This window comes from Hylobates moloch, unplaced genomic scaffold (genome assembly GCF_009828535.3).
Source record: "Hylobates moloch isolate HMO894 unplaced genomic scaffold, HMol_V3 SCAFFOLD_10, whole genome shotgun sequence".
In the NCBI taxonomy this organism is placed as follows: domain Eukaryota; kingdom Metazoa; phylum Chordata; class Mammalia; order Primates; family Hylobatidae; genus Hylobates; species Hylobates moloch.
The window spans coordinates 97,027,844-97,052,808 of record NW_026652285.1 but is presented as its reverse complement, the minus strand read 5'-3'; the positions used below and the strand labels follow the sequence as shown (position 1 = coordinate 97,052,808).

General features: G+C 47.7%; 1 protein-coding gene and 1 pseudogene across 6 annotated transcripts in view; both read left to right on the top strand.

Moving 5' to 3' along the window:
- Nucleotides 1-24,965, top strand: part of GOLGA1 (golgin A1) — a 63,006-nt gene that overhangs the window by 31,931 nt on the left and 6,110 nt on the right. For 5 of the 6 annotated variants that reach the window (XR_009215247.1, XM_032165107.2, XM_032165109.2 and 2 more), the window contains exons 12-19: nt 1,185-1,280; nt 8,772-8,867; nt 9,855-10,004; nt 10,692-10,787; nt 18,505-18,594; nt 19,449-19,551; nt 19,682-19,842; nt 20,588-20,731. Coding sequence is in view for 5 of the 6 variants with exons in the window: in XM_032165107.2 (XP_032020998.1) it covers nt 1,185-1,280; nt 8,772-8,867; nt 9,855-10,004; nt 10,692-10,787; nt 18,505-18,594; nt 19,449-19,551; nt 19,682-19,842; nt 20,588-20,731 (936 nt within the window). In the remaining variant the exon portion in view is untranslated. The remainder of the gene's footprint in view (nt 1-1,184; nt 1,281-8,771; nt 8,868-9,854; nt 10,005-10,691; nt 10,788-18,504; nt 18,595-19,448; nt 19,552-19,681; nt 19,843-20,587; nt 20,732-24,965) is intronic. The other variant, XM_032165111.2, reaches the window with a different exon arrangement.
- Nucleotides 21,445-21,525, top strand: LOC116476101 (U4 spliceosomal RNA; annotated as a pseudogene).

Genomic DNA, 24,965 nt, shown 5'->3' with positions numbered 1-24,965 from the left:
TCTCAGCTGAGTCTACATTTTCTTTTCTTTTCTTTTTTTTTTTTTTTTTTTGAGACAGAGTCTCACTCTGTTGCCCAGGCTAGAGTGCAGTGGCGTGATCTTGGCTCACTGCAACCTCCACTTCCTGGGTTCAAGCAATTTTCCTGTCTCAGCCTCCCAAGTAGCTGGGACTACAGGTGCACGCCACCACACCCGGCTAATTTTTTTGTATTTTTAGTAGAGACGGGGCTTCACCATGTTGGTCAGGCTGGTCTCAAACTCCTGACCTCGTGATCTGCCCACCTCGGCTTCCCAAAGTGCTGGGATTACAGGTGTGAGCCACCGCTCCCAGCCCCATTTTTTTTTTTAAGACAGAGTCTCACTCTCACCCAGGCTGGAGTTCAGTGGTGCAATCTCTGCTCACTGCAACCTCCGCTTCCTGGGTTCAAGTAATTCTCCTGCCTCAACCTCCCGAGTAGCTGGGATTACAGGTACCCACCACCACATCCAGCTAATTTTTAAAATATTTTTAGTAGAGATGGGATTTCACCACGTTAGCCAGGCTGGTCTCGAACTCCTGACCTAAAGTGATCTGTCCGCCTCAGCCTCCCAAAGTGCTGGGATTACAGGTGTGAGCCACCGCGTCCGGCCTAGAATTTCTACTTTGAAAAATGTTGCTTACAGAATCAAGTTCTAATTCCTTTTTGCAACATTCAAAAGCTTCTCATGAGCTGGCCCTTTTGCCTATCTTTCTAGTTTTGTTTTTTGACCTAAACCCATCATCATTGGCTTCTGAGGAGTTGTAGTTCCTTCAATGTAGCAGGCTGTTCACATCGCCGTTGGTCATCCCCTGCCTGGGAGGCTCCCTGAACCCTAACCACCTTGTGAGTTCTAAAGCTGCCTACCTGCCCTGTGGCAGGGAGTATCTCCCACCCTGTGCTTCTTCCTCTTTGTGGACACTTACTGTACTCTATTGTGTAATTTTTTTTATTAGGCTTTTGTTCCAGCCTCAAGGTCAAGGGACTATTTCAAATTTATCTGTGTGTACTTTATGATATGTGAATTATATCTCAATTAGCTGAATTTTTAAAAATGTATTCGTGTCTCTTGTGCCCAGCACAAATCACAGTATGTTGTAGATAATCTGTAAATATTTATTCAATTGGGGAATGACAGTCTTCTTTTACTCTTCTTCCAACTTACAGAAAACACTTGCTGAGCAGAATTTGGAGGATACCAGACAACAGCTCTTGGCAGCCAGAAGCAGCCAGGCTAGGGCCATTAACACCCTGGAGACTCGGGTACTGACCTTACTCCTGGTGTTTCCTAAGTTTGGGTGGTAACCTGGCTGAATGGCAACATGGTGTGACTGAGAATCTTCTTGGTCAGAGTTTTTTCACTGGAAGGGATTATTTCTGGATCTTACCTATACAGGGTTGAGTTAGTCATTTTCTTCATCCTTGTCACATTACTATGATTGAGTTATATGTTTATTTATACCCTTTTATCCCCATTGGCCTCCCTCCCATAGGATACCATGCCATTGTGGTTCATATGGATGCTCTTTTTGTTGGGTTGCCTTAAAATATGTAGCACTGGGTTTTTAATTTCTGTAAATGATGCAGCTATGGGTATGTTTTCTCTATTACTTTTAGCTGCCTCAACTTCTGTCTGTACCCACTTCATTGTACTTTGTAGTTATCTACGTGGTAGACATCCAGATTGCTTCCTTCTTCCTGCCACCTCAGATCATGCATAAAACCTAAAGAGACTAAGTACTATAGGAGAAGATTTTTCCCAGCAAGCCTGCACCTGGCTCTCCTCCTCCAGCATGCATGAGGGTTCCTATATATGCCTTTCTGACTTTTCCAGCATTGGCATTTCCAAGCCTTTACAATTTTTGCCAGTTTACTGAATGTGGAGTGGTATTTCATTGCTTTAATTTGCATTGCTTTGGTTATTAATGAGTTTAGCCTTGTCTTCATGTGCCTGTTAATTCCTGGGAGTCTCTGCTTTTGGAATTGCCCATTCATATCCTTTCCTTATTTTCTTTGGGGGTTTCAGTCTTTTCTTATTTGGTTTGTAGGATTTCATTGTATATTCTTGTTCCTAATGCTTTATCAGTTTCAGTCCTGAGTCATTCTGTTAACTTTGTCCATGATCCTTTGTTGAATAGACATTCTTAAGTTCAGTGTTATCAGATTCATCACTTTTTTGCTGTGGAGTTTGAAGTTCCATTTAGAAAATCTATTCCTGCTCCTAAGTCAGAGAGATCTACTGTTTTTTCCCTATTAACTTTTTAATTTTTCCTTCACATAATAGATCTCTAATTCACATACAAACTGTCTTTCTGTATGGTCTTAGGGATCTAAATATGGAGAAATTCTGCATATTTCTCAAAATCATTTACTAAACAGTCTGTCCTTTCTGAATTGATTTCTGTTGCTAACTTTATCACATACTGTTTCCATCTGCACATGAGTTTGTCTCTGCATTCTCTGTCCATTGGTCTGATTGTCTGCTCTTGTGTAAACACTACAATGTTTTTATTACTATAGCGATATCTATACTATATCTCAACACCCAATAAGACAAATTCTCTTTTTTTTTTTTTAAAGGTTGACTTTAACTATTTACAGGCCTTTAAAGTTTTTAAGTTTTTGAGTTTCTAAAAAATTCAACTTGAATTTTTATTGGGATTGCATTAAATGTATAGGCTAATTGGGAAGAATTGTCCATTTTATAATATTAATTATTCCTTCTAAGAATGTAAATAGATTCCATTTATTCAGATTATTTTCTGTGTGTTTTATTAAAATTTTACATTTTTCTCAATAGATGTCTTATTTTCTTGCCTAAGTTGTTAATTCCTAGAAACTTTAGAGTTTATGTTGATACTGTGATGGTATCTTTTGTTTCTTTTGAGACAGAGTTTTGCTCTTGTCGCCCAGGCTGGAGTGCAATGGCACAATCTCGGCTCACTGCAACCTCCACCTCCCGGATTCAAGCGATTCTCCTGCTTCAGCCTCCCGAGTAGCTGGGATTACAGGCACATGCCACCACGTTAAGCTAATTTTTGTATATTTAGTAGAGACAGGGTTTCACCATGTTGAGGCTGGTCTCGAACTCTTGACCTTAGGTGATCCGCCTGCCTTGGCCTCCCAAAGTGCTAGGATTATAGAGGCATGAGCCACTGCACCCGGCCCTTATTTATTTATTTATTTTTTTTTTGGAGACACAGTCTCGCTCTATCCCCCAGGCTAGAGTGCAATAGTGCCATCTCGGCTCCCTGCAACCTCCGCCTCCCAGGTTCAAGCAATTCTTCTGCATCAGCCTCCTGAGTAGCTGGGATTACAGGCATGTGCCACCATGCCCGACTAATTTTTGTATTTTTAGTAGAGATGGGGTTTTGCCATGTTGGCCAGGCTGGTCTCGAACTCCTGACCTCAGCCTCAGCCTCCCAAAGTGCTGGAATTGCAGGCACGAGCCACCACACCCAAACTGTATTTTTAATCATATTTGTAATTGGTTATTTCTGGTTATTCTAGAGAACCGCCATTTTTTTAAGTTGATCTTGGATATCACACCCCTGCTGAACTTTCTTACTCTACTACTGTGTGATCTTTTTGTTGTTTTTCTTAGGTAGATAATCATATTATCTATGAAAAATGACAACTTTATCTTACTCCTTCCAATCTTTCCACCTCTTATTCCATTTTCTGTTCATATAGCATTGAAGGACCTCCAGACTGAGTGAAGCAATAAAAGGGTTAGTGGGAATCTTTGTTTTGTTCCCAGTCTTAAAGGAAGTATGCCTGAAGTTTCATTATTTGGTATAACATTTGCAGGTTTTTGGTATGTATGTATGTATTTATTTATTTGAGGCAGTGTCTCACTCTCATCCAGGCTGGAGTGCAGTGGCATGATCTCGGCTCACTGCAACTTCCACTTCGGGGTTCAAACAATTCTCCTGCCTCACCCGCCCAAGTAGGTGGGTTAAAAGGTGCCTGCCTCCACGCCTGGCTAATTTTTATATTTTTAGTAGAGACGGGGTTTCACTATGTTGGCCAGGCTGGTCTCGAACTCCTGATCTCAAGTGATCCACCCACCTCAGCCTCCCAAAGTACTGGGAATACAGCACCATTTATTTATTTATTTATTTTTATTTTATTTTATTTTATTATTATTATTTTTTGAGATGGAGTCCCACTGTATCACCCAAGCTGGAGTGTAGTGTCCTGATCTCAGCCTACCACAACCTCCGCCTCCCAGGCTCAAGCAATTCTCCTGCCTCAGCCTCCCAAAGAGCTGGAATTATGGGTGTGCACCACCACACCCAGCTCATTTTTTTGTGTTTTTTAAATTTAATTTAATTTTATTTTATTTTATTTATTTATTTATTTATTTATTTATTTATTTATTTATTTATTTATTGAGACAGAATCTGGCTCTGTAGCCCAGGCTGGAGTCCAGTGGTGCGATCTTGGCTCACTGCTATCTCTGCCTCCCGTGTCCTGGTTCAAGCAATTCTCCTGCCTCAGCCTCCCAAGTAGCTGGGATTACAGGCATGTGACCATACCCTGTTAATTTTTGTATTCTTAGTAGAGACAAGGTTTCACCATGTTGGCCAGGCTGCTCTTGAACTCCTGACCTCGTGATCCACCTGCCTTAGCATCCCAAAGTGGTGGGATTACAGGCGTGAGCCACCACGCCCAGCCTTTTTGTATTTTTAGTGGAGATGGGGTTTCACCATGTTGGCCAGGCTGGTCTCAAACTCCTGACCTCAAGTGATCTGCCCACCTCAGCTGCCCAAAGTGCTGGGATTACAGATGTGAGTAACCGTGCTGGCCAATTTGTTTAATTTCTTGAATTGAATATTTATCTCATTTTAAAAATCTTTCTTATTTCCTGATAAATACATTTTAAACTATATTTTTCTGAAAAGACTGTTTTATTATAATTTCAGTTCTGTTTCTGAATATCCTTTTTGACCAGTGTACATTGTTGTACAACCATCGCCACTTATTAAACAGTAACTCCCTAATTCCTCCTACCCCAGTCTGGGAACCACCATTCTATTTTCTGTCTCTTTGAGTTTGGATACTCTAGATAACCTCCTATCGGTGGAATCATACAATGTTTGTCCTTTTGTGTCTGGCTTATTTGACTTAGTATATACGTCTTCAGTGTTCATCTATGTTGTAGCATATGTCAGACTTTCACTCCTTTTTTTTTTTAAATATAATTTTTTTTTTTTTTTAAGAATTTTTTTGAGATGGAGTCTTGCTCCGTCATCAGGCTGAAGCGCAGTGGCACAATCTCGGCTCACTGCAACCTCCACCTCCTAGGTTCAAGCAATTCCCCTGCCTCAGCCTCCCGAATAGCTGGGACTACAGGCGCGCGCCTACAGGCACGCGCCACCACGCCCGGCTAATTTTTTCATTTTAGTAGAGACGGGGTTTCACCATGTTGACCAGGATGGTCTCAATCTCCTGACCTCGTGATCCGCCCACTTCAGCCTCCCAAAGTGCTGGGATTACAGGTGTGAGCCACCATGCTTGGCCTATTCCTTTTTAAGACTGAATAATATTCCATTATATGTATAGACCACATTTTGTTTCTCCATTCATTCACTGATGAACACTTGAATTCTATTTGTCTTTTTTTTTCTTTGGTCTTTTTCTCCCCTTTTTGTGGAGAACACGGTCTCCCTATGTTGCCCAGGCAGGTCTCCAATTCCTGGGCACAAGCTATGCCTTTGTTTCCCTAAGTGCTTGGCTTACAGGCACAAGCCCCCACTCTGTAAGCCCAGCACTTAGGGAGGCAAAGGCATAGCTTATTTTTTTTTTTTTTAGACAAAATCTCGCTCTGTTGCCCAGGCTGGAGTGCAGCGGTGTGATCTTGGCTCACTGCATCCCCCACCCCGCAGGTTTAAGCAATTTTTGTGCCTAAGCCTTCTGAGTAGCTGGGACTACACATATAGACCACCACGCCTTGTATTTTTAGTAGAGATGGGGTTTTGCCATGTTGGCCAGGCTGGTCTCAAACTCCTGGCCTCAAGTGATCCACCCGTCTCGGCCTTCCAAAATGCTGGGATTATAGGCATGAGCCACCGCACCCAACCCACACCCAGCTTTTGATGGACATTTGAGTTGTTTCTATCTTTTGGCTATTGTGAATAATGCTACCATGAACGTTCCTGTACAAGGTTTTTGTGTGGACTTAGTGTTTTCATTTCTCTTCAGTATATACCTAGGAATAAAATTGCAGGGTGATATGGTAACTTTTTCTTCAATCTCTTGAAGATCTGAATCTGTCTTGAACTTGGCTTCTAAATTGAGACTTAGGTATTTTCTGATCTCAGGAGTGAAAAACAACGTCTTAGTTTTGGCGCTACCACCAATAAAATTTGCAGTCATGAGCTAGTAACAATCCTGTTCTTCTCCGTGGACTAGTAGCCCCTTTCTCATGGGATTGTTTCAGTTAAATCTAAGATGTGAATGTACGTGAGGAGCCTAGGCCTTAAAAACGTCCTCTCCTTGGCCGGGCACAGTGGCTTATGCCTGTAATCCCAGCACTTTGGGAGGCCGAGGTGGGTGGATCACGAGGTCAGGAGATCGAGACCATCCTGGCTAACACGGTGAAACCCCATCTCTACTAAAAATACAAAAAATTAGCCGGGCTTGGTGGCAGGTGCCTGTAGTCCCAGCTACTCGGGAGGCTGAGGCAGGAGAATGGCGTGAACCCAGGAGGCGGCGGAGCTTGCAGTGAGCCGAGATCACGCCACTGCACTCAAGCCTGGGCGACAGAGCAAAACTCTGTCTCAAAAAAAAAAAAAAATCTTCTCCTTGTGTGTCTACCTCTCCTTCACCAAGCTGCATACAGCCTTCCTTGTGCTTATGTTTAATAATAAAGCTCCCTGGCTGGGCGCAATGGGTCACACCTGTAATCCCAGCACTTTGGGAGTCCAAGGTGGGTGGATCACGAGGTCAGGAGGTCAAGACCATCCTGGCTAACACAGTGAAACCCCGTCTCTACTAAAAAATAGAAAAAATTAGCTGGGTATGGTGGCAGGTGCCTGTAGTCCCAGCTACTCAGGAGGCTGAGGCAGGAGAATGGCGTGAACATGGGAGGTGGAGCTTGCAGTGAGCCAAGATCATGCCACTGCACTCCAGCCTGGGCGGACAGAGCGAGACTCTGTCTCAAAAACTAATAATAATAATAAAGCTCCCCAAGGCCAGACCTTATTCAGTAAATAAGAAGGCTTTCTAAGAGAAATTCATAGGTATAGCTTGAATCTGGTAAAAATGCCATCTTGGAGAGCCAAGTGCAACTCAGTACTAGACAGTGAGTCCCTGAGGGCCAGTCTACATCTGTCCCACTCACGGCACTGGCCTTGTGCCCAGGTGCAGTTCCTGGTATGGAGTCAGTCTTGCTCAGTATTTGTGGAATGAGTAAATCCTGAATTTGTATTGTGAACAGTGATTCCACTTCAGGGAATCTGTCCTAAGGAAGTGATTCAAACCAGGTAAAAAAAATACTGTGTGTCCTGGCCAACATGGTGAAACCCTGTCTCTATTAAAAATACAAAAATTAGCAACCAGGTGCGGTGGCTCATGCCTGTAATCCTAGCACTTTGGGAGGCCGAGGCAGGCGGATCACGAGGTCAGCAGATCGAGACCATCCTGGCTAACATGGTGAAACCCCGTCTCTACTAAAAAAATACAAAAAATTAGCCAGGCACGTGCCTGTAGTCCCAGCTACTCAGGAGGCTGAGGTAGGAGAATCGCTTGAACCCAGGAAGTGGAGGTTACAGTGAGCCAAGATTGCACCACTGCATGCCAGCCTGGGCAACAGAGTAAGACTCCATCTCAAAAAAAAAAAAAAAAAAAAATTAGCTGGGCGTGGTGGCGCATGCTTGTAGTCCCAGCTATCCGGGAGGCTGAGGCAGGAGAATCACTTGAACCCAGCAGGTGGAGGTTGCAGTGAGCTGAGATCACGCCACTGCACTCCAGCCTGATGACAGAGTGACACTCCATATCAAAAAAAAAAAAAAAAAAAAAAAATAGGCCGGGCATGGTGGCCCACGCCTGTAGTCCCAGCACTTTGGGAGGCTAAGGCAGGTAGATCACAAGGTCAGGAGATCAAGACCATCCTGGCTAGCACGGTGAAACCCTGTCTCTACTAAAAATACAAAAAATTAGCCGGGCATGTTGGCGGGCGCCTGTAGTCCCAGCTACTCGGAAGGCTGAGGCAGGAGAATGGCGTGAACCCGGGAGGCGGAGCTTGCAGTGAGCCGAGATCACGCCACTGCACTCCAGCCTGGGCGGCAGAGCGAGACTCTGTCTCAAAAAAAAAAAAAAAAAAAACTGTATGAAGATGTTAATTGCTGCATTCTTTTAGATGGGAAAAACAGAAAGCCTACAAGTAGCCAGCACAGTAGGCAAATGGGTCAGTAAATTACAAAACACTTTTGAGGAAATAATAATCTGAGGTCTAAAGATTACATGGAGACAGAAGGACATTTAAGAGTAGGGAAAAGATACAAAGTTTTACATTGTCTTATTAAAACTTTATATAAAGCTATAAACAAAAGTCATTAAAAGAGAGTTTAAGAAAATACATTAGAATGCTCGTGTTTTATAATGGTAGACTTATGCGGTATCTTTTTTCTCAGGTTACATTTTTCTATAATGTACCTGTTTTATTTAAATCGCTTTGCATTTTAAAGCCATTTGTTACCACTCTTCAGCTTCTTGTGAACAGAAAGAATGCTTCTGCTTCCCTCTCAGGTGAGAGAACTGGAGCAGACCTTGCAGGCCTCTGAGGAGCAGCTCCAGCAGAGCAAGGGCGTCGTGGCTGCCCAGGAAGCTCAGATACAGGAGCTCGTAAGTGCTTATTGGAGCTGCTGCATTCCAGGCCCTTAATGCTTTCTCTCCAGGCCTTTGCAGATGCTCCAAACTCATTCCCAACTTCGGCAACGGTACCTGGACCTGCCCATAGATACAGTTCTTGTGCTGGATGTGAGCAGGCCAGCAGCAGGGGGTGGAGGGAGTCAGGACCTACTACTGCTGGGCCTGAGTTACCTGGGAGGTGCACCAGCAACTCCTTTCCACCTTACATCCCACCTTCTGGTCCAGTCTGGTCCTGGGGCTGTCAGAGGTGGCAGCTCCACTAGGAGTCAAGCCTCGACTTGCAATCAGGGGCAGGGAGAACAAGCCCAGACTCGGGAAAGGATGGCAAGGGCGTGGCCTGTCATCACAGGCCAGGCGTGGTATGGAGTTAGAAGACAGGGAAATCAAACCAGCCAGCGTGTATTGCATATTCGCCATGTCCCAGGCACTGTGCTCAGTGCTATGCACGTGTTTTCGTTTAGTCCTTTCAGGAGACCTGAGGATTATGCACTGTCATCCTCATCCTGTAGACAAGGCAAGCTCAGAAAGATTGGCTCAGTAGCCCACAGGCTCGCAGCCAGTAAATGGCAGAACCCACATCTTTCTCGTGTCAAAGCCCTGTTCTTCATTGCTGTATTATACTGCCTCCCCAGTATAATTTCTCCCCAGGGAAAGCCGCAGCCACTGAGGCAACACTGAGTAGTGTGAAGGAGGCCTGTGTCTAAGGGCTGGCTGGTGCCCAGAGCTGTCCTCACACACCTTGAGGATGGAGTGATGACATCAAGATTCCATCTTCTGGACAGGCCAGGGTCCAGGAGCAACAGGCAGAGCCTGCAGGGGGGACCTCAGCAACGCCAGGGGGGACGGGGTCAGGAGAGAGTTGTTTCTGTTGGACACTCATCTTTTCACCTAGGGCCAGACTAAGATCCCCCACTGGAAACCATCGTCACCCTGACTGACCGTCCTCTGGTCTCCCCGCAGGCTGCCGCCAACCAGGAGAGCAGCCGTGTGCAGCAGCAGGCCCTTGCTCTGGAGCAGCAGTTCTTGGAGCGCACCCAGGCGCTAGAAGCCCAGATCATGGCCCTGGAGAGAGTGCGGGCAGCTGACCAGACTGCCGCAGAGCAAGGGATGGTGAGTGAAGAGCTGAGAGAGGGTGGGCCCAGGAGCACCAGGGTCCCGCACAGCGAAATCAGCCTCGTGCTTGACAGTGCAGCACCGCCTCTGCACTAGGAAACCACTTTAGAAGGCAGCTTTTTAAAATTTGAGACAGGGTCTCACTCTGTCACCCAGGCTGGAGTACAGTGGCATGATTACAGCTGACTGCAGCCTCAACCTCTCAGACTCAAGTGATCCTGCCACCTCAGCCTCCCAAGTAGCTGGGACTACAGGCGTGCACCACCACAGCCAGCTAATTTTTTAATTTTTTGGAGAGACAAGGTCTCACTGTGTTGCCCAGGCTGGTCTTGAACGCCTAGGCTGAAGGGATCTGCCAACCTCAGCCTCCCAAAGTGCTGGAATTATAGGCATGAGCCACCGCACCCAGCCGAGAGCAGTTCTTATCTTTCCAGAGACACCTGCTCATGATACTGGATGTAAAAAGGCTGCTTTTTATAAAACTCAAAACAGATGGGTTTTCTTTTTCGTTGGAGTTTCCACAGAGACTTCCTACTTTCTGACCAGTCCCCTCTGCTTCTTCCCATTGGCTTTTAAAATGTATATTGTTCCTCCCTATGCCTTCTTCCTGGTCCATGCTCCCTGCGCCCAGGGAAATATGGTAGTGAAGACTTTTTTTATATATATGTTCTTCTGAATTGGCAGAGACAACTAGAGCAAGAAAATGCAGCCCTTAAAGAAAGCAGGAATGAATATGAACGTTCCTTACAAAATCACCAATTTGAACTAAAGAAGCTGAAGGTATTTATCTAGTTGAATCAGAGTTTCATAAAAGTGTTCATGTTTTCTACATGTGTATACAGTGCCCCACTTCTCATACTTACAGTACAAGAGGAGTAGAATTAGCATTTGTTCAATAGTTCTGTTAGGCATCGGCCAGAAATTGCCACTTCATTAAGTTCTCTCAGGGATCCAGGACAGTAGGAAGAATTACATTCATTTGGCAGTTAATGTCATTGAGGTTCCAAGGGTAAATCATTTGTGCAAGTTGCATAGTTGGTTAGAGGTGGTGCTGGTCTGACTTCACCCTACCACAGAGGCCAGCCCTTCCTCTGTGGCATCAACTGCTGCTTGAAAGTCATGCTGTCAAAACACTGCTCTTGCTGGTATTTCCAGGGAGACCTTAAAGCAAGGCCTTAAAAGATGATAAGGACCTTTGTTTTGCTTGTTTATATCAGGGACCATGTACAGAAATGAAGAAACAATCTGCTGGATTGTTACACTTTCTCTTCTGCAAACTTGGAGCTTTAATCAGATGATGCCTCTTTCATTCCCTAAACATAACTGGATAAAAAGGTGGAAAGATTCTGTCACTTTCTTATATGCCCCCAGACTCCCCTGGCCCCTTTCAAAGCACCTTGGATAATGGGACATTGTAGTACTTGCCCGGCTTGGTCATGACTCAAAGATCTTATTGATCCTTTGGCAGCGATCTTCTCTGAGAGTGTCCATAGATGAATGCCTGCACCTAGTAAGCTTCCAGTAATCAGATCTGATGAGTGACTTAGGTACTAATGCAGTAGCATTGCATCCTGAGAAGCATGGACTTTGGAGTCAGATTTTTTTTTCATGCATTCCTTCAATAAACATTTGAGTATCTGTAAGTGCCAAGCATCACTGTAAGTGCTGGGATGTATTAAATAGCAATGAGCCAGTGCGGTGGCTCACACCTGTAATCCTAGCACTTTGAGAGGCCAAGGTGGGTGGATCACCTGAGGTCAGAAGTTCGAGACTAGCCTGGCCAACATGGTAAAACCCCATCTCTACTAAAAATTCTACAATTAGCCAGGTGTGGTGGTGTGCGCCTATAATCCCAATTGGGAGGCTGAGGCAGGAGATTGACTTGAACCCGGGAGGTGGAGGCTGCAGTGAGCCAAGATCATGCCACTGCACTCCAGCCTGGGTGACAGAGGGAGACTCTGTCCCAAAAAGTAAATAAATAAAATAAAATAAATAGCAGTGGAAAAAATAGGTAAAGTTCCTTTCTTATGGAGTTTGTAACTAGAGATGGTAACCAAGTTACAAATTAACGATAAATGCTATGAAGAAAATAGAGCAGGGCAAGGACAGTCAGTGGGGAGGTGGGGGAGGAGAGGTCTCTTTTCCATATGGAGTTAGGGAAGGCTTTGATGCTGGCAGAAGGGCCTGCAATGTGACTATTTGAGGAGGAATATTCTAGACAGAAGAAATAACAAATATAAAGGCTCTGAGGCAGGAAAAAGCCTAGTCTGTTCAAAGAATAGCACAGAGGCCAGTGTGGCTGCAGCTAGTGGCCAGGGGAGAGCATGGCTGGTGGTGAGGGGGGACACAGGCATTAAAAAGAATCATGGGAAGTCCTGGCAGGTCTTTTTTTTTTTTTTTTTGGAGACAGAGTCTTGCTCTATTGCCCAGGCTGGAGTGCAGTGGTGTGATCACAGCTCACTGCTGCAGCCTCAACTCCCCAGGCTCAAGCAATCCTCCCACCTCAGCCTCATGAATAACTAAGACTACAGGTGTGCAAAATTTATTAATTTTTCTTTTGTAGAGACAGGGTCTTGCTATGTTAACCAGGCTGATTTTAAACTCCTGTGCTCAAGCGAGCCACTCGCCTTGGCCTCCCAAAGTGCTGGGATTACAGGAATGAGCCACCACTCCTAACCAGCTATGGCAGGTCTTAAGCAGATAAGTGATGTGAGAAGTTTTGTTTTAAAAGGATTTCTCTGGCTGCCTGTGAAGAATGTTTGGTCAGGGAGGCGTGAGCAGAAGCAGGAAGACTGTTTAGGGGACTTTTTAGGAATCTAGGCCAGAAGTGACTAGCACGTTAGTGGTGGACTTGGGGAGAAGTATTCAGATCAGGATTTATTTTAGAGATAGAGCTGTTTTGTTTGCTTTTTGTTTTTTGTATATGAGACAGAGTCTCACTTTGTCACCCAGGCTGGTGTGTAGTCGAATGATCTCGGCCTACTGTTACCTCGACCTCCTGGGTTCAAGCAGTTCTCATGCCCCAACTCCCAAGTAGCTGGGACTAAAGGCACGTGCCACCCATGCCTGGCTAATTTTTGTATTTTTGGTAGAAACAGGAGTTCACCATATTGGCCAGGCTGGTCTCGAACTCCTGACCTCAAGTGATCCACCTGCCTTGGCCTCCCAAAGTGCTGGGATTACAGGCGTGAGCCACCATGCCCTGCCTGAGATGGAACTTTTAGGACTTAGGAATGGAGAAAAATAGGAATTGTAGATGACACCTAGATTTGGTTTGTATAACTCAGAGTTTCTCCACCTCAGCACTATTGACGTTTGAGGCCGGATGGTTCTCTGTTGTGGAGGTTCTCTGTTGTGGGTGGTTCTCTGTTGTGGATGGTTCTCTGTTGTGGAGGTTCTCTGTTGTGGAGGGTCTCTGTTGTGGATGGTTCTCTTGTGGGGTTCTCTGTTGTGGATGGGTCTCTGTTGTGGATGGGTCTCTTTGGGGTCTCTGTTGTGGATGGTCTCTGTTGTGGATGGTTCTCTGTTGTGGATGGTTCTCTGTTGTGGAGGGTCTCTGTTGTGCATGGGTCTCTGTTGTGGAGGGTCTCTGTTGCGGATGGTTCTCTGTTGTGGAGGGTCTCTGTTGTGGGTGGTTCTCTGTTGTGGAGGGTCTCTGTTGCGGAGGTTCTCTGTTGCGGATGGTTCTCTGTTGCGGATGGTTCTCTGTTGTGGAGGGTCTCTGTTGTGGAGGGTCTCTGTTGTGGGTGGTTCTCTGTTTTGGAGGTTCTCTGTTGTGGATGGGTCTCTGTTGTGGATGGTCTCTGTTGCGGAGGTTCCTTGTTGTATTTGTTGCAAATATGCATGATAAGCTGCTTAGGAGCATCTACCCACTAGATGTCAGTAGCAGCCCCACTTAGGACAACCACAGTGTCTCCAGACATTGCCAAATGTCTCGTGGGGGCAAAAGCACTGCTGGCAGCGAACCACTGGGGTAACTGAATGAATAGGGTACGTACAAACCACTGAGATGGGGGTCCTGGGAGGTATGTCAAGAGTGGATTCCATTTTTGGCATGTTGAGCTTCAGAGGCCTACCCAACAGGCATATCTAGTAGTCTGTAGGCTGACAAATCTGGAAATCGGAGCAGATTCTGAGTAGATATTTAAATTAGGAAGCCTGTGTGCCTATAGTTGCTGCTGCTTGGGAGCCCAGGAGGCAGAGGTTGCAGTGTGCAAGATCGTACCACTGTACTCCAGCCTGGATGACAGAGCAAGAACCTATTTCAAACACACACACACACACACACCCCTTTAAATTAGGAAGCCATCAATCAGCATAGCTCATAGGCAAAATTACAGCCAAATGGCTATCAATGAGTGCAGACAGAAAAGAGGCCAAAATGAAGGGCCAGGACCACACCCGCAGGCACAGGCTCAGAACAAAAGGAGAAGGCTGACAGAGAAGATGCCAAAGGAGCCGCAGGTAGGGTAGCAGTAAAAGCAGGTGCATGTGGGGCTTTGGAAGTACAGGGCAGAAAGCGCTACAAGAAGGATTGAGTAGTGAACTCTGTCATATGCTGCCAACTGGTCAAAAAAGGAGACAAAGAGCTGACCATTAGATTTGGCAAGACTGAGTTTGTTGGTAACGCTGGGAAGAATAGTCACCGTAGAGTCGTAGGGATATGGTTGATGAGAGCAGGTTAAAATGAGACTAGAGAGGTGCTTCCACTTGCAGTAAAGGTAGACTAGGTAATTCAGACTAGCTCACCTGAAGACTCCCAGAAAAACTGGCCAAAATAAGAGAGCATCTGCTTGTAGGAGCCTACAGGACAGTGAGGAATGGCCCATCCTGCCGAGGGACGGGAGTCCAGCATGCAAAGCAGCTTTTGCCGTGGTAGTGTCTGCTGATCCTGAAGAGGCTGGAAGTTTATCTAAAGTTTTCATAGTTTCTCAGAGTTAGGGGAATAAAATTTGGAGTTTAAATTTGATTAAAGCTTGGATCCAGCCTGGGAGATCCTGAAAGCTTTGGTTAGGCACACCACTGGACTACACACTAGGAGTAAGCTTGAACGGGAAGTAACCAGCACCCCATCCGCACCCCGCCCCCAGCTTTGATTGCACTAACTGAAGGACATGGGGTGGCCTAGGAAAAGCCCATTAGCTAAATTTGGATTAAAATGATCCCAGGTTATTAGTGTTCCTGGGTGACTAGAAAAAACAAAATCAAAGATAGGTAAACAAAAATACAAAACAGCACAAAAGAAACAGACTCACAAGGGCTCAGATATCATATGCTTACTATGTTTAAGGAGATAAAAGACAAAATTTAAAATTTCAGCAAGATGTGGAATAGTTCTATTATTTTATTATACTTATAATAAAAGACAGCAGTTTTTTTTTTTTTTTTTTTTTTGAGACAGAGTCTCGCTCTGTCGCCCAGGCTGGAGTGCAGTGGCACAGTCTCGGCTCACTGCTAGCTCCGCCTCCCGGGTTCACGCCATTCTCCTGCCTCAGCCTCTCCGAGTAGCTGGGACTACAGGCGCCCGCCACCTCGCCCGGCTAATTTTTTTTGTATTTTTAGTAGAGACGGGGTTTCACCGTGGTCTCGATCTCCTGACCTCGTGATCCGCCCGCCTCGGCCTCCCAAAGTGCTGGGATTACAAGCGTGAGCCACCGCGCCTGGCAAGACAGCAGTTTTAAAAAAGGAATCAAATAGAATTTTAAACCTGAAAAATAGAATAACTGAAATTAATACAATAAATTACAAAAGGACAGGAGGAAGCTTTCTGGGTATTTTTACTATTTTTATTAGGGTGATGGTTTCATCACAATTCATCAAGGCATACACCTGTAGTCCCAGCTACTCAGGAGACTGGGGCAGGACGCTCTCTTGAACCGAGGAGGTCGAGGCTGCGGTGAGCTATCACCACAAACTGGACTCCAGCCTGGGTGACAGAGCAAGAACCCGTTTCCAAAAACATAAAAATTTAAATGTAAACATATAGAAAACTCTTATATGTTTACATTTAAGAAATACACTTTTTTTTTTTTTTTTGAGACGGAATTTCTCTCTTGTTGCCCAGGCTGGAGTGCAATGGCGCAATCTCGACTCACTGCAACCTCCGCCTCCTGGGTTCAAGCGATTCTCCTGCCTCAGCCTCCTGAGTAGCTGGGATCACAGGCATGCACCACCATACCAGGCGAATTTTGTGTTTTCAGTAGAGATGGGGTTTCTCCATGTTGGTCAGGCTGGTCTCGAACTCTCAACTTCAGGTGATCCGCCCACTTTTGCCTCCCAAAGTGCTGGGATACAGGCGTGAGCCACCATGCCCGGCCTGAAATACACTTTCAAATAACCCATAGGTCAAAGAAAAAATCACAATGGAAATTTTTAAATATTTTGAAATAAAGCTGGGCGCAGCGGCTCACACAGTGAGCTGAGATTGTGCCATTGCACTCCAGCCTGGGTGACAAGAGCAAAACTCCGTCTCAAAAAAAAATTATAATATTTTGAAATAAATGATTTTGTAAATACTATGGATCAAAATTGGTCAAGTATAACTAAAGCAGTGCATGGAAGGAAATTTCAGTCTCAGTGGCATCTCTTAGGAAGAAAGCCTGAAAATTGAGCCATGTATGCATCTCAAAAAGTCAGAAGAAGGCACAAATCAAACTCAAGGAAGAAATAAAAAATGTAAGCACACAAATTAATGAAATAGAAAATAAAATGGGCCCGGTGCAGTGGCTCACCCCTGTAATCCCAGCACTTTGGGAGGCCAAAGCGGATGGATCACATGAGGTCAGGAATTCAAGACCAGCGTGACCAACATGGTGAAAGTCCATCTCCACTAAAAATATAAAAATTAGCTGGGCATAGTGGTGCATGCCTGTAATCCCAGCTACCTGGGAGGCTGAAGCAGGAGAATCGTTTGAACCCGCGAGTCAGAGGTTGCAGTGAGCCGAGATCGCACCATTGCACTCCAGCCTGGGCAACAAAAGCGAAACTCTGTCTCAGGAAGGAAGGGAAGAAGGGAGGGAGGGAGGCCGGGCGCAGTGGCTCATGCCTGTAATCCCAGCACTTTGGGAGGCCAAGGCGGGTAGATCACCTAAGGTCAGGAGTTTGAGACCAGCCTGGCCAACATGGCAAAACCCGGTCTCTACTAAAAATATAAAAATCAGCCGGGTGTGGTGGCACATGCCTGTAGTCCCAGCTACTCGGGAGGGTGAGGCAGGAGAATCGTTTGAACCCAGGAGGCAGAGGTTGCAGTGAGCTGAGATGGCGCCATTGCACTCCAGCCTGGGCAACAAGAGAGAAGCTCAAAAAAAAAAAAAAAAAAAAAAAAAAAAAAGAATGGGACCCTCTCATAATAGCGAGGACTGCTGAAGCCTGAGGTGGATTATTTGAAGGTAATAAAATTGCTAAGCTCTGGGTGAGACGGATCAAGGCCATATTTCATTTAACAGTCTACTTGTTCCATCAGCTACTGAGAAGGGTGTGCTCAATCTTCCACTACAATGGTAGATTTGTCTCTTTCTTCCTTTAGTTCTGTCTGTCTTCACTTCGTGTATCTTGAAGTGCTGCTATTAGGTGCACACATATTTAGAATTGTTTTTCTCCATCCATGCTCTTCAAAGCAGCTGTTCCCTAAGCCCATCCTGGAGAATCATCCCCAGGTGCAGGGGCAGCCATGCATGGGTGGCCTGGTGGCTTCTGCAAGCTGCAGGCCCTGCTTTGTGCCACAGTGAACCTGAGCAGGCACTGTCAACCCCACCTCCCACAGTGCTGGATCTTATGTGGCTCTGCGGCACTAGCACAGACTTTGGAGCCACAGAGACTCAGTTCTGTCTTGTCAGCCTAGCCCTTCACTAGCTGATGCTTGAAGGAATCCATTTTCTTGCAGCCTTAACCTCCTGGACACAAGCAATCCTCTCGCCTCGGCCTCCTGAGTAGCTGGCACTACAGGCATGTGACACCATGCTCGGCTAATTTTTCTTATTGTTTATAGAGACAGGTCCTCGCTGTGTTACCCAGGATGGTCTTGAACTCCTGGGTTCAAGCGATCATCCCGCCTCAGCCTCCTGCAGTGCTGGGATTATTGGTGTGAGCCACCGTCCCTGGTCATTACTTCTTATTCTTTCCATAAGCAATTGTTCCAGTCCCCCACTCCATTCATGTGGCCTGCGAGTCTGACTTCTTGTTCTTGGCTACTGTCCTTAGACCAGCTCTTCAGGATAGGCCCCTAGCCTTGGTGTGGGTCCTGGCAGGGGTGCTCGTGGGGCAGTCGATCCTCAGTGGTGTGCCATTTCCAGAGAAGTCGGTGGGTTGCCTGCCAGGACAGCTCTGAGAGGGATACTGAGGGCATGGCAGAGAGGGGCCAGGCTGGGAGCCTGGGGAAGCGGGGAGCATGTTGGTCTGGCTCTGCAAAGCCGTGCCCTGTCTGCTGGGCTTCTTGCATGGCATACAGCTAAAAAACTGTGAACTAAGTTTTGGGGCTCGGTGTTTTTCTGCACTGTAGGAAGAATGGAGCCAAAGAGAAATTGTGAGTGTGGCCATGGCTCAAGCCCTGGAGGAGGTACGGAAGCAAAGGGAAGAGTTCCAGCAACAGGTGGGCCCTGTTTCACGCCGAGGGGTGAGGTACCCCTGCAGTCCCACAAGCAGCAGGCCCGTCCTACTGTGGGACTGTTGGAGAGGGCCTGTCTCTCCAGGGTAGGGGTAGTAAACTCAGGACTCAGGGAATGCAGTCAGCTGCGTGGGCCCCTGTGCTCTCTAGGAAGCTGGGAGACAAATGTTATAAAGAAACCCTCACCTCATAGGATGCCCTTTTCTGATTTTTCAACTGTAATTACCTGGAAAATGGTCCATGCCCAGGGGCCTACGGGGCTCTAATTCTGTGAGGTGACCTATCATTGCCCACCTGCCCCAGAGGCCACGTAAGGTTGGGTTGAGTTTTTGCAGGAAGTATGGGAAAGCCTCCCTTGAAGGTAGACTTTGCATCTGACCCCAGAGCTTCTAGTTAAGTGGCTTTAGGCCTTTGGTAAGTCCTTAACAAATCTGAGTCTCCTCTGATGAGGACTGTAGTCCTTCTACTTACACCTCTGGGAAACCATTCTATAATGAGGTAACATATATCAAATGCGTGTCTAGTGCTGGGGATGTTGCAGGCACTGAGGAAATGGAAGTTATGACAGCTTGTTGGGCTGGGCAGAATGGCCACGTCTCTGGTTGACCCACTGTTGGCCAGGGGGCAGTGGGAGGCGACTGCCCCTGTGCAGGGCCCCTACCAAGGAGAATGGATTTGTGCACGTTCATAGGAGCAGAGCTTAGCTGGGGGTTTGCTCTGGGTCGTGGACTTCAGGGAGGGATTCATGGTGTACCCTGGAGAGCGGGAAAGTGGAGATTTCTGTGGGAAGATGGAGTCACTGCTCGCAACCTTCCCTCTTGTTGATTTTTCTCTCCAAGGCAGCTAACCTGACAGCCATAATAGATGAGAAGGAACAGAATCTGCGGGAAAAAACCGAAGTGCTTCTCCAGAAAGAGCAGGAGATTCTCCAGCTGGAGCGAGGTGAGGAGTCTGTCCCTGGCTGAGCCTTCTCTCCTTTTCAGGCCCAGCATCCTGCCTTGTGACGGCCTTGCCACCAAGCAGCATGGAGTCACTGGGCTCACAGTGCCCCCTCCCCTCCTCCCCAACCTAGGTCACAACTCTGCCCTGCTGCAGATACACCAGCTGCAGGCCGAGCTGGAGGCCCTGAGGACCCTGAAGGCGGAGGAGGCTGCAGTGGTCGCAGAGCAGGAGGACCTGCTGAGGCTGCGGGGCCCACTGCAGGCTGAAGCGCTCTCAGTCAATGAGTCACACGTAAGTCCCAGCTGCGCCTGCATGGGTGCTACAGCAAGATGCAGGGCAGGTGCCAAGAATGCCCCTAAGGAGGCAGCAGTGGGGACACATGGTGGACAGGACGCTCCCCTGCATGCAGGGTCCTTTCTTTGAAGTAGGGCACTTAGCCGGGTACGGTGGCTCACGCCTGTAATCCCAGCACTTTGGGAGGCCGAGGCGGGTGGATCACGAGTTCAGGAGATCCAGACCATCCTGGCTAACACGGTGAAACCCCGTCTCTACTAAAAATACAAAAAATTAGCCAGGCGTGGTGGCGGGTGCCTGTAGTCCCAGCTACTCGGGAGACTAAGGCAGGAGAATGATGTGAACCCGGGAGGCGGAGCTTGGTGGAGCCGAGATCGTGCCACTGCACTCCAGCCTCGGTGACAGAGCGAGACTCCGTCTCAATAAATAAATAAATAGATAATAAATAAAGTAGGGCACTCATATGGCTAGGAGGCCATGAGTCCTGAAGAGCCCATCACAGATGGCGCCCGTCGGTAGGCAGAGGAGAGCAAGCCCCTTCATCCCAGCAAAGACTAGTCGTGTGATTAGTTGTGGGCATTGGGCATTGGATCTTCTCCAGGAATTTGCTTCCTGGCCAGTTGCCTGTTGGAGCACAACAGCCCATACCTAAGGGATGAGTCTGGCTCCCCTTCCCTGTACACCTGTGGCTCAGCTTCACCTTACCTGTCCTGGCTGTCAATTTGCTGCTACCACCTTGTAGGTGACCTCGAGGGCCATGCAGGACCCTGTGTTCCAGCTTCCAACTGCAGGAAGAACACCAAATGGTGAAGTTGGGGCCATGGATCTCACACAGCTACAGAAGGAGAAACAGGACTTGGAGCAGCAACTTCTGGAGAAAAATAAGGTGAGGATGCCTTTTGCATGGCTGTTTCTGTCTCCACCAGGTCCCCACCCTCAGGCCTAAAATGACCCAGTCCGTCCTCGGAGGTTTTTGTGGTATCCCCCGCACCTCCTGGCAACTATGACCCCTCTCGCCCAAAGGCCTTCCTCCTGATCTTCCATTCCTCCTGCACTGTCCTCCTCCACACCCTTCCCAGCCCTTTTCTCCCCACCCCCTGGAGAACTGGCCAAGTGTCAGGCTTGGGCAGCTGCAAGCCTGCATGTTCCCTGCCAGCTCTGCTGTCCCCAGCCAGGCCATAGCGGCAGTCCTCTTTCGTCTGTACTTCCTTTCTACAGCTGTGGAAGTACAGCACTGATAGCTGTCTTTAAGGGTTTGTTTGGGTGGGAGGAGGGGGTTATGAAATGAAGGTGTTTGTGAACCGTCGTATAAACTTTATAAACTCTCTGGTATTTGGTAGAGGCTCAATAAATGTCATGGTCCCCACCCCTCATCCTCCAGCCTTTCCACCTATATAAATGCAGGATCTCATTTAATCCCGGTTCTTAAAGTGTCCTGTGAAGTTTAGTATGCCAGCCGGCTATTGCTCTGGCCTGAAATTCTGCCCCCAAATTGTGTGTGTGTGTGTGTGTGTGTGTGTATGTGTGTGTGTGTGTGTGTGTGTGTTTAGATCTTTTACAAGGGGGAAGGTGTTCATTATGTCTAATATAAAATACGGAAGCTTTGCGCAGTGGCAGTATCATAGCCAATGAGATCTATCTGAGGTGCGATTATTGCTAATTGAAAAAAAAATACACACAGGAAAGTGTACAAGACAAATATGTGTCTCAGTGAGTTAACAGAAAGCAAACCCATGTAACCACCCCGATGCGAATCAGGACATTGCCAGCATCCCAGAAGCCCAGCCCCCTGGGCCCCTCGCAGCCCTGTCAGTCACTCCCATCCCAGCCCTTCTGGCAATGACTGCCTTTTTTCCCTAGTGTCACCTCAGCTTGCATTGCTCAACCTCACAGTTTCGTTTTGCCTGTTTGTAAATTTCCCATTTGCCCCCTAGGACCTCCATCCCTTGAGCCTTTGGCCTTACCAGCTGTGCTGCCTTCCTGCCTCCTTGCTCAGCGTTGGGTCTGTGTCTGTCACGGGACCACTGCCTTCCCGACACCTGCGGTTCTCTGGCCTCTCTCCCTTTCCTCAGACTGCCCTAGCCAAGCTCTGGTTAAACTTGGGCTAAACCTAACTCTTCCCTGCTCCCTGCCTGCAGCCATGGAGCCAGACCTGGCTGGAGAGTGCCATCACCTGGGCATTCAGGTCCCCTCGAAGCTCAGGACCATGGTCCTGCAGGCAGCCCAGTGTTCCCCGCAACCCCGCCTCATCCGTGGGCCTTCACGCCCCTCTGCCCCTAACCCCAACTTCATGTCTACCTTCTTTCCTCTCCACCTCAACCCTGCCTCACTCACCCTGGTGCTCCTGCCTCCTACTTCTCTGAGAAGGGACGTGCCACAGCCTCTCATATCCTGTTCCCCTACCTCCCCAAGCACTATGCCAGCTGCCTCCCCCTTCTTGCCTAGGTCGTTTTTTCTTGGAATCGTCCCATCTACTGAGAGGTGCGCCATTGTGCAGGCACCTTATGAAAGCCCTTGGCTCGCACCCCTTTGCCCTGCTGCCGCGGCTCTGCTCACCTCCCGTGCTGACATGTTGAAACTTTCTGTATCTGCCATCTCCATTCCCACTCCTCATCTCTCTCAACCTTTCCCCCACCACTCCACAGAAAAACGCTCTTGTCAAGCTCATCAGTAACATCTGCATTGCTAAATCTAGAAGGCAATTCCTAATTTTCCCTCTGATTGGCCTGTCGGCAGCCTTGGACAGGTGTCTCTTCCTCCTCCTGAAGCTCCCATCCACGGCCTGCTCCTTCTCCGTCTCCTCTGACAGGCCAGTCTTCTTCCCACTGCCACCCGCCGTGCGCAGGGGCAGCCCTCACAGCTCTTCTCTGCACTGTGCGCCCTCCTCTGTGATCTCAGCCATGCCCTGCGCAGCTGGCTCCCCTCCCTACCTCCCGCCCAGACAGTTCCACGGACACTAGCCTCACAAACCTGTCTCCACGTGAGCTCTAAGGTGTCTGAAACTCAAAACATCGGAAAACACACTTCGGCTTCACTGTGCTCCCTGGCTGCCATGGCCACCTTTCCCATCTCAGTAGACGGCAAAAGCCTTGGAGTTGTCCTGTCTGCCTTGGTTCTTTCTCCGCCAGCATCCAGGCCGTTAGCAGATTCCTTCAGCACCCCCTTTGCACATTTCCCAGAATCCACCACTTCACATCGCTGCCACCTGCTTCAGGTTACCATTGTCTCTTCTCTAGAAGATGGTATCAGACTTCTAACTGGTTTCCCTGGCACTCCTGTCTTAGCCCTCTGATGAAAGCCTGTCTCTATCGATCTCTTATGAAAGCCTGAGCCTTTGCACAGGCCCGCAAAGCCCTGTGTGGTGTGGCCCCTCATTACCCCAGCCAGCTGAGCCCCTCCTGTCCTCGTCACTCCCTCTCAGCCACAGGGGCCTCACTCCCATCAAGTACCCTCCGACCTCGGGGCCTTGGCACTTGCTGAGCCTTCCGTTTGGAAGTGCCTTTCCCTAGTCACCCTCACTTTCTTTATGCCACCCCGACCAGCCTCACCACCAGAACCCCACCCCTTACCATGCTGCCTCTTCTCCATGCCTCTTCATACCCTCTGATACACTGCGGATTTGATTATTGATTTTTTTTTTTTTTTTTTTTTGAGACAGAGTCTCCCTCTGTCACCCAGACTGGAGTGCAATGGCATGATCTTGGCTCACTGAGACCTCTGCCTCCTTGGTTCAAGCGATTCTCTTGCCTCAGCCTCTCGAGTAGCTGTGATTACAGGTGCCCACGATCACGCCTGGCTAAATTTTTTTTTTTTTTTTTGAGACGGAGTCTCTGTCGCCAGGCTGGAGTGTAGTGGTACGATCTCAGCTCACTGCAACCTCTGCCTCCTGGATTCAAACAATTCTCCTCCTGCCTCAGCCTCCCAAGTAGCTGGGACTACAGGCGCGCGCTACCACGCCCAGCTAATTTTTGTATTTTTAGTAGAGATGGGGTTTCACCATGTTGGCCAGGATGGTCTTGATCTCTTGACCTCGTGATCTGCCCGCCTCAGCCTCCCAAAGTGCTGGGATTACAGGCGTGAGCCACTGTGCCTGGCTTTTTTGTATTTTTAGTAGAGACAGGGTTTTGCCATGTTGGCCAGGCTGGTCTCAAACTCCTGACCTCGTGATCCGCCTGCCTCAGCTCCCAAAGTGCTGGGATTACAGGTGTGAGCCACCGAACCCGGCCTGTTTATTGATTCTTTTCCCCCTGAGGGTGAACTTTTGTCTTTTTTGTTGCTGTTTCTCCAGCCCCTAGAACGGTGTCGGGACTCAGTAATTATTAGATGAATTACTGAGTGAAGAAAACCCAGGAAACCAAATAACATAAGATAAAGTAGCCAATGCACTTTTGGGGCAGTGTCCAGCCTCATGGTCAGCCAAGAGAATAGAAATCAAAGCCGCAAGGTGCCATTTTACAAAACTGGGTGTGTTGGAGGTCACTTAAAATGCCTCACAGTGGAGAAGTTAGAAACACTTTTGTGGTCCTCTGACTCAGTCATTCCATCCCCAAGAGAAACAATGGGGATTCCTCGCTTGGGGAAACAAAGCTTATCCCAGCTTTGTTTTAAAGTGGAAGGAAGCCCAGCCACGCAGTAAGACAGGGGCATCCCCGGGAGTTCCTGTCACATTAGACGTTACAATTAGGAAAGCTGGAGGAGGCAATGATGACTCTGATACATGAAAAATGTATTTACAGTTCCAGCCACGCTGTGTAAGAATGGGGATGTGGACTGGGGGTACATGGAAGAATGCATTTTGATATATTACCATTCGGAGACTTCGAATAAATTTTTATTTAAAACCAGGCATGGTGGCTCATGCCTATAATTTCACCACTTTGGGAGGCTGAGGCGGGCAGATCACCTGAGGCCAGGAGTTCGAGACCAGCCTGGCCAACATGGTGAAATCCTGTCTCTACTAAATGACAAAAATTAGCTGGGCGTGGTGGCACATGCCTGTAATCCCAGCTACTCAGGAGACTGAGGTGGGAGAATTGCTTGAACCCGGGAGGCAGAGGTTGCAGAGAGCCGAGATCGTGCCACTGCATTCCAGCCTCAGGGACAGCGTAAGACTCCGTCTC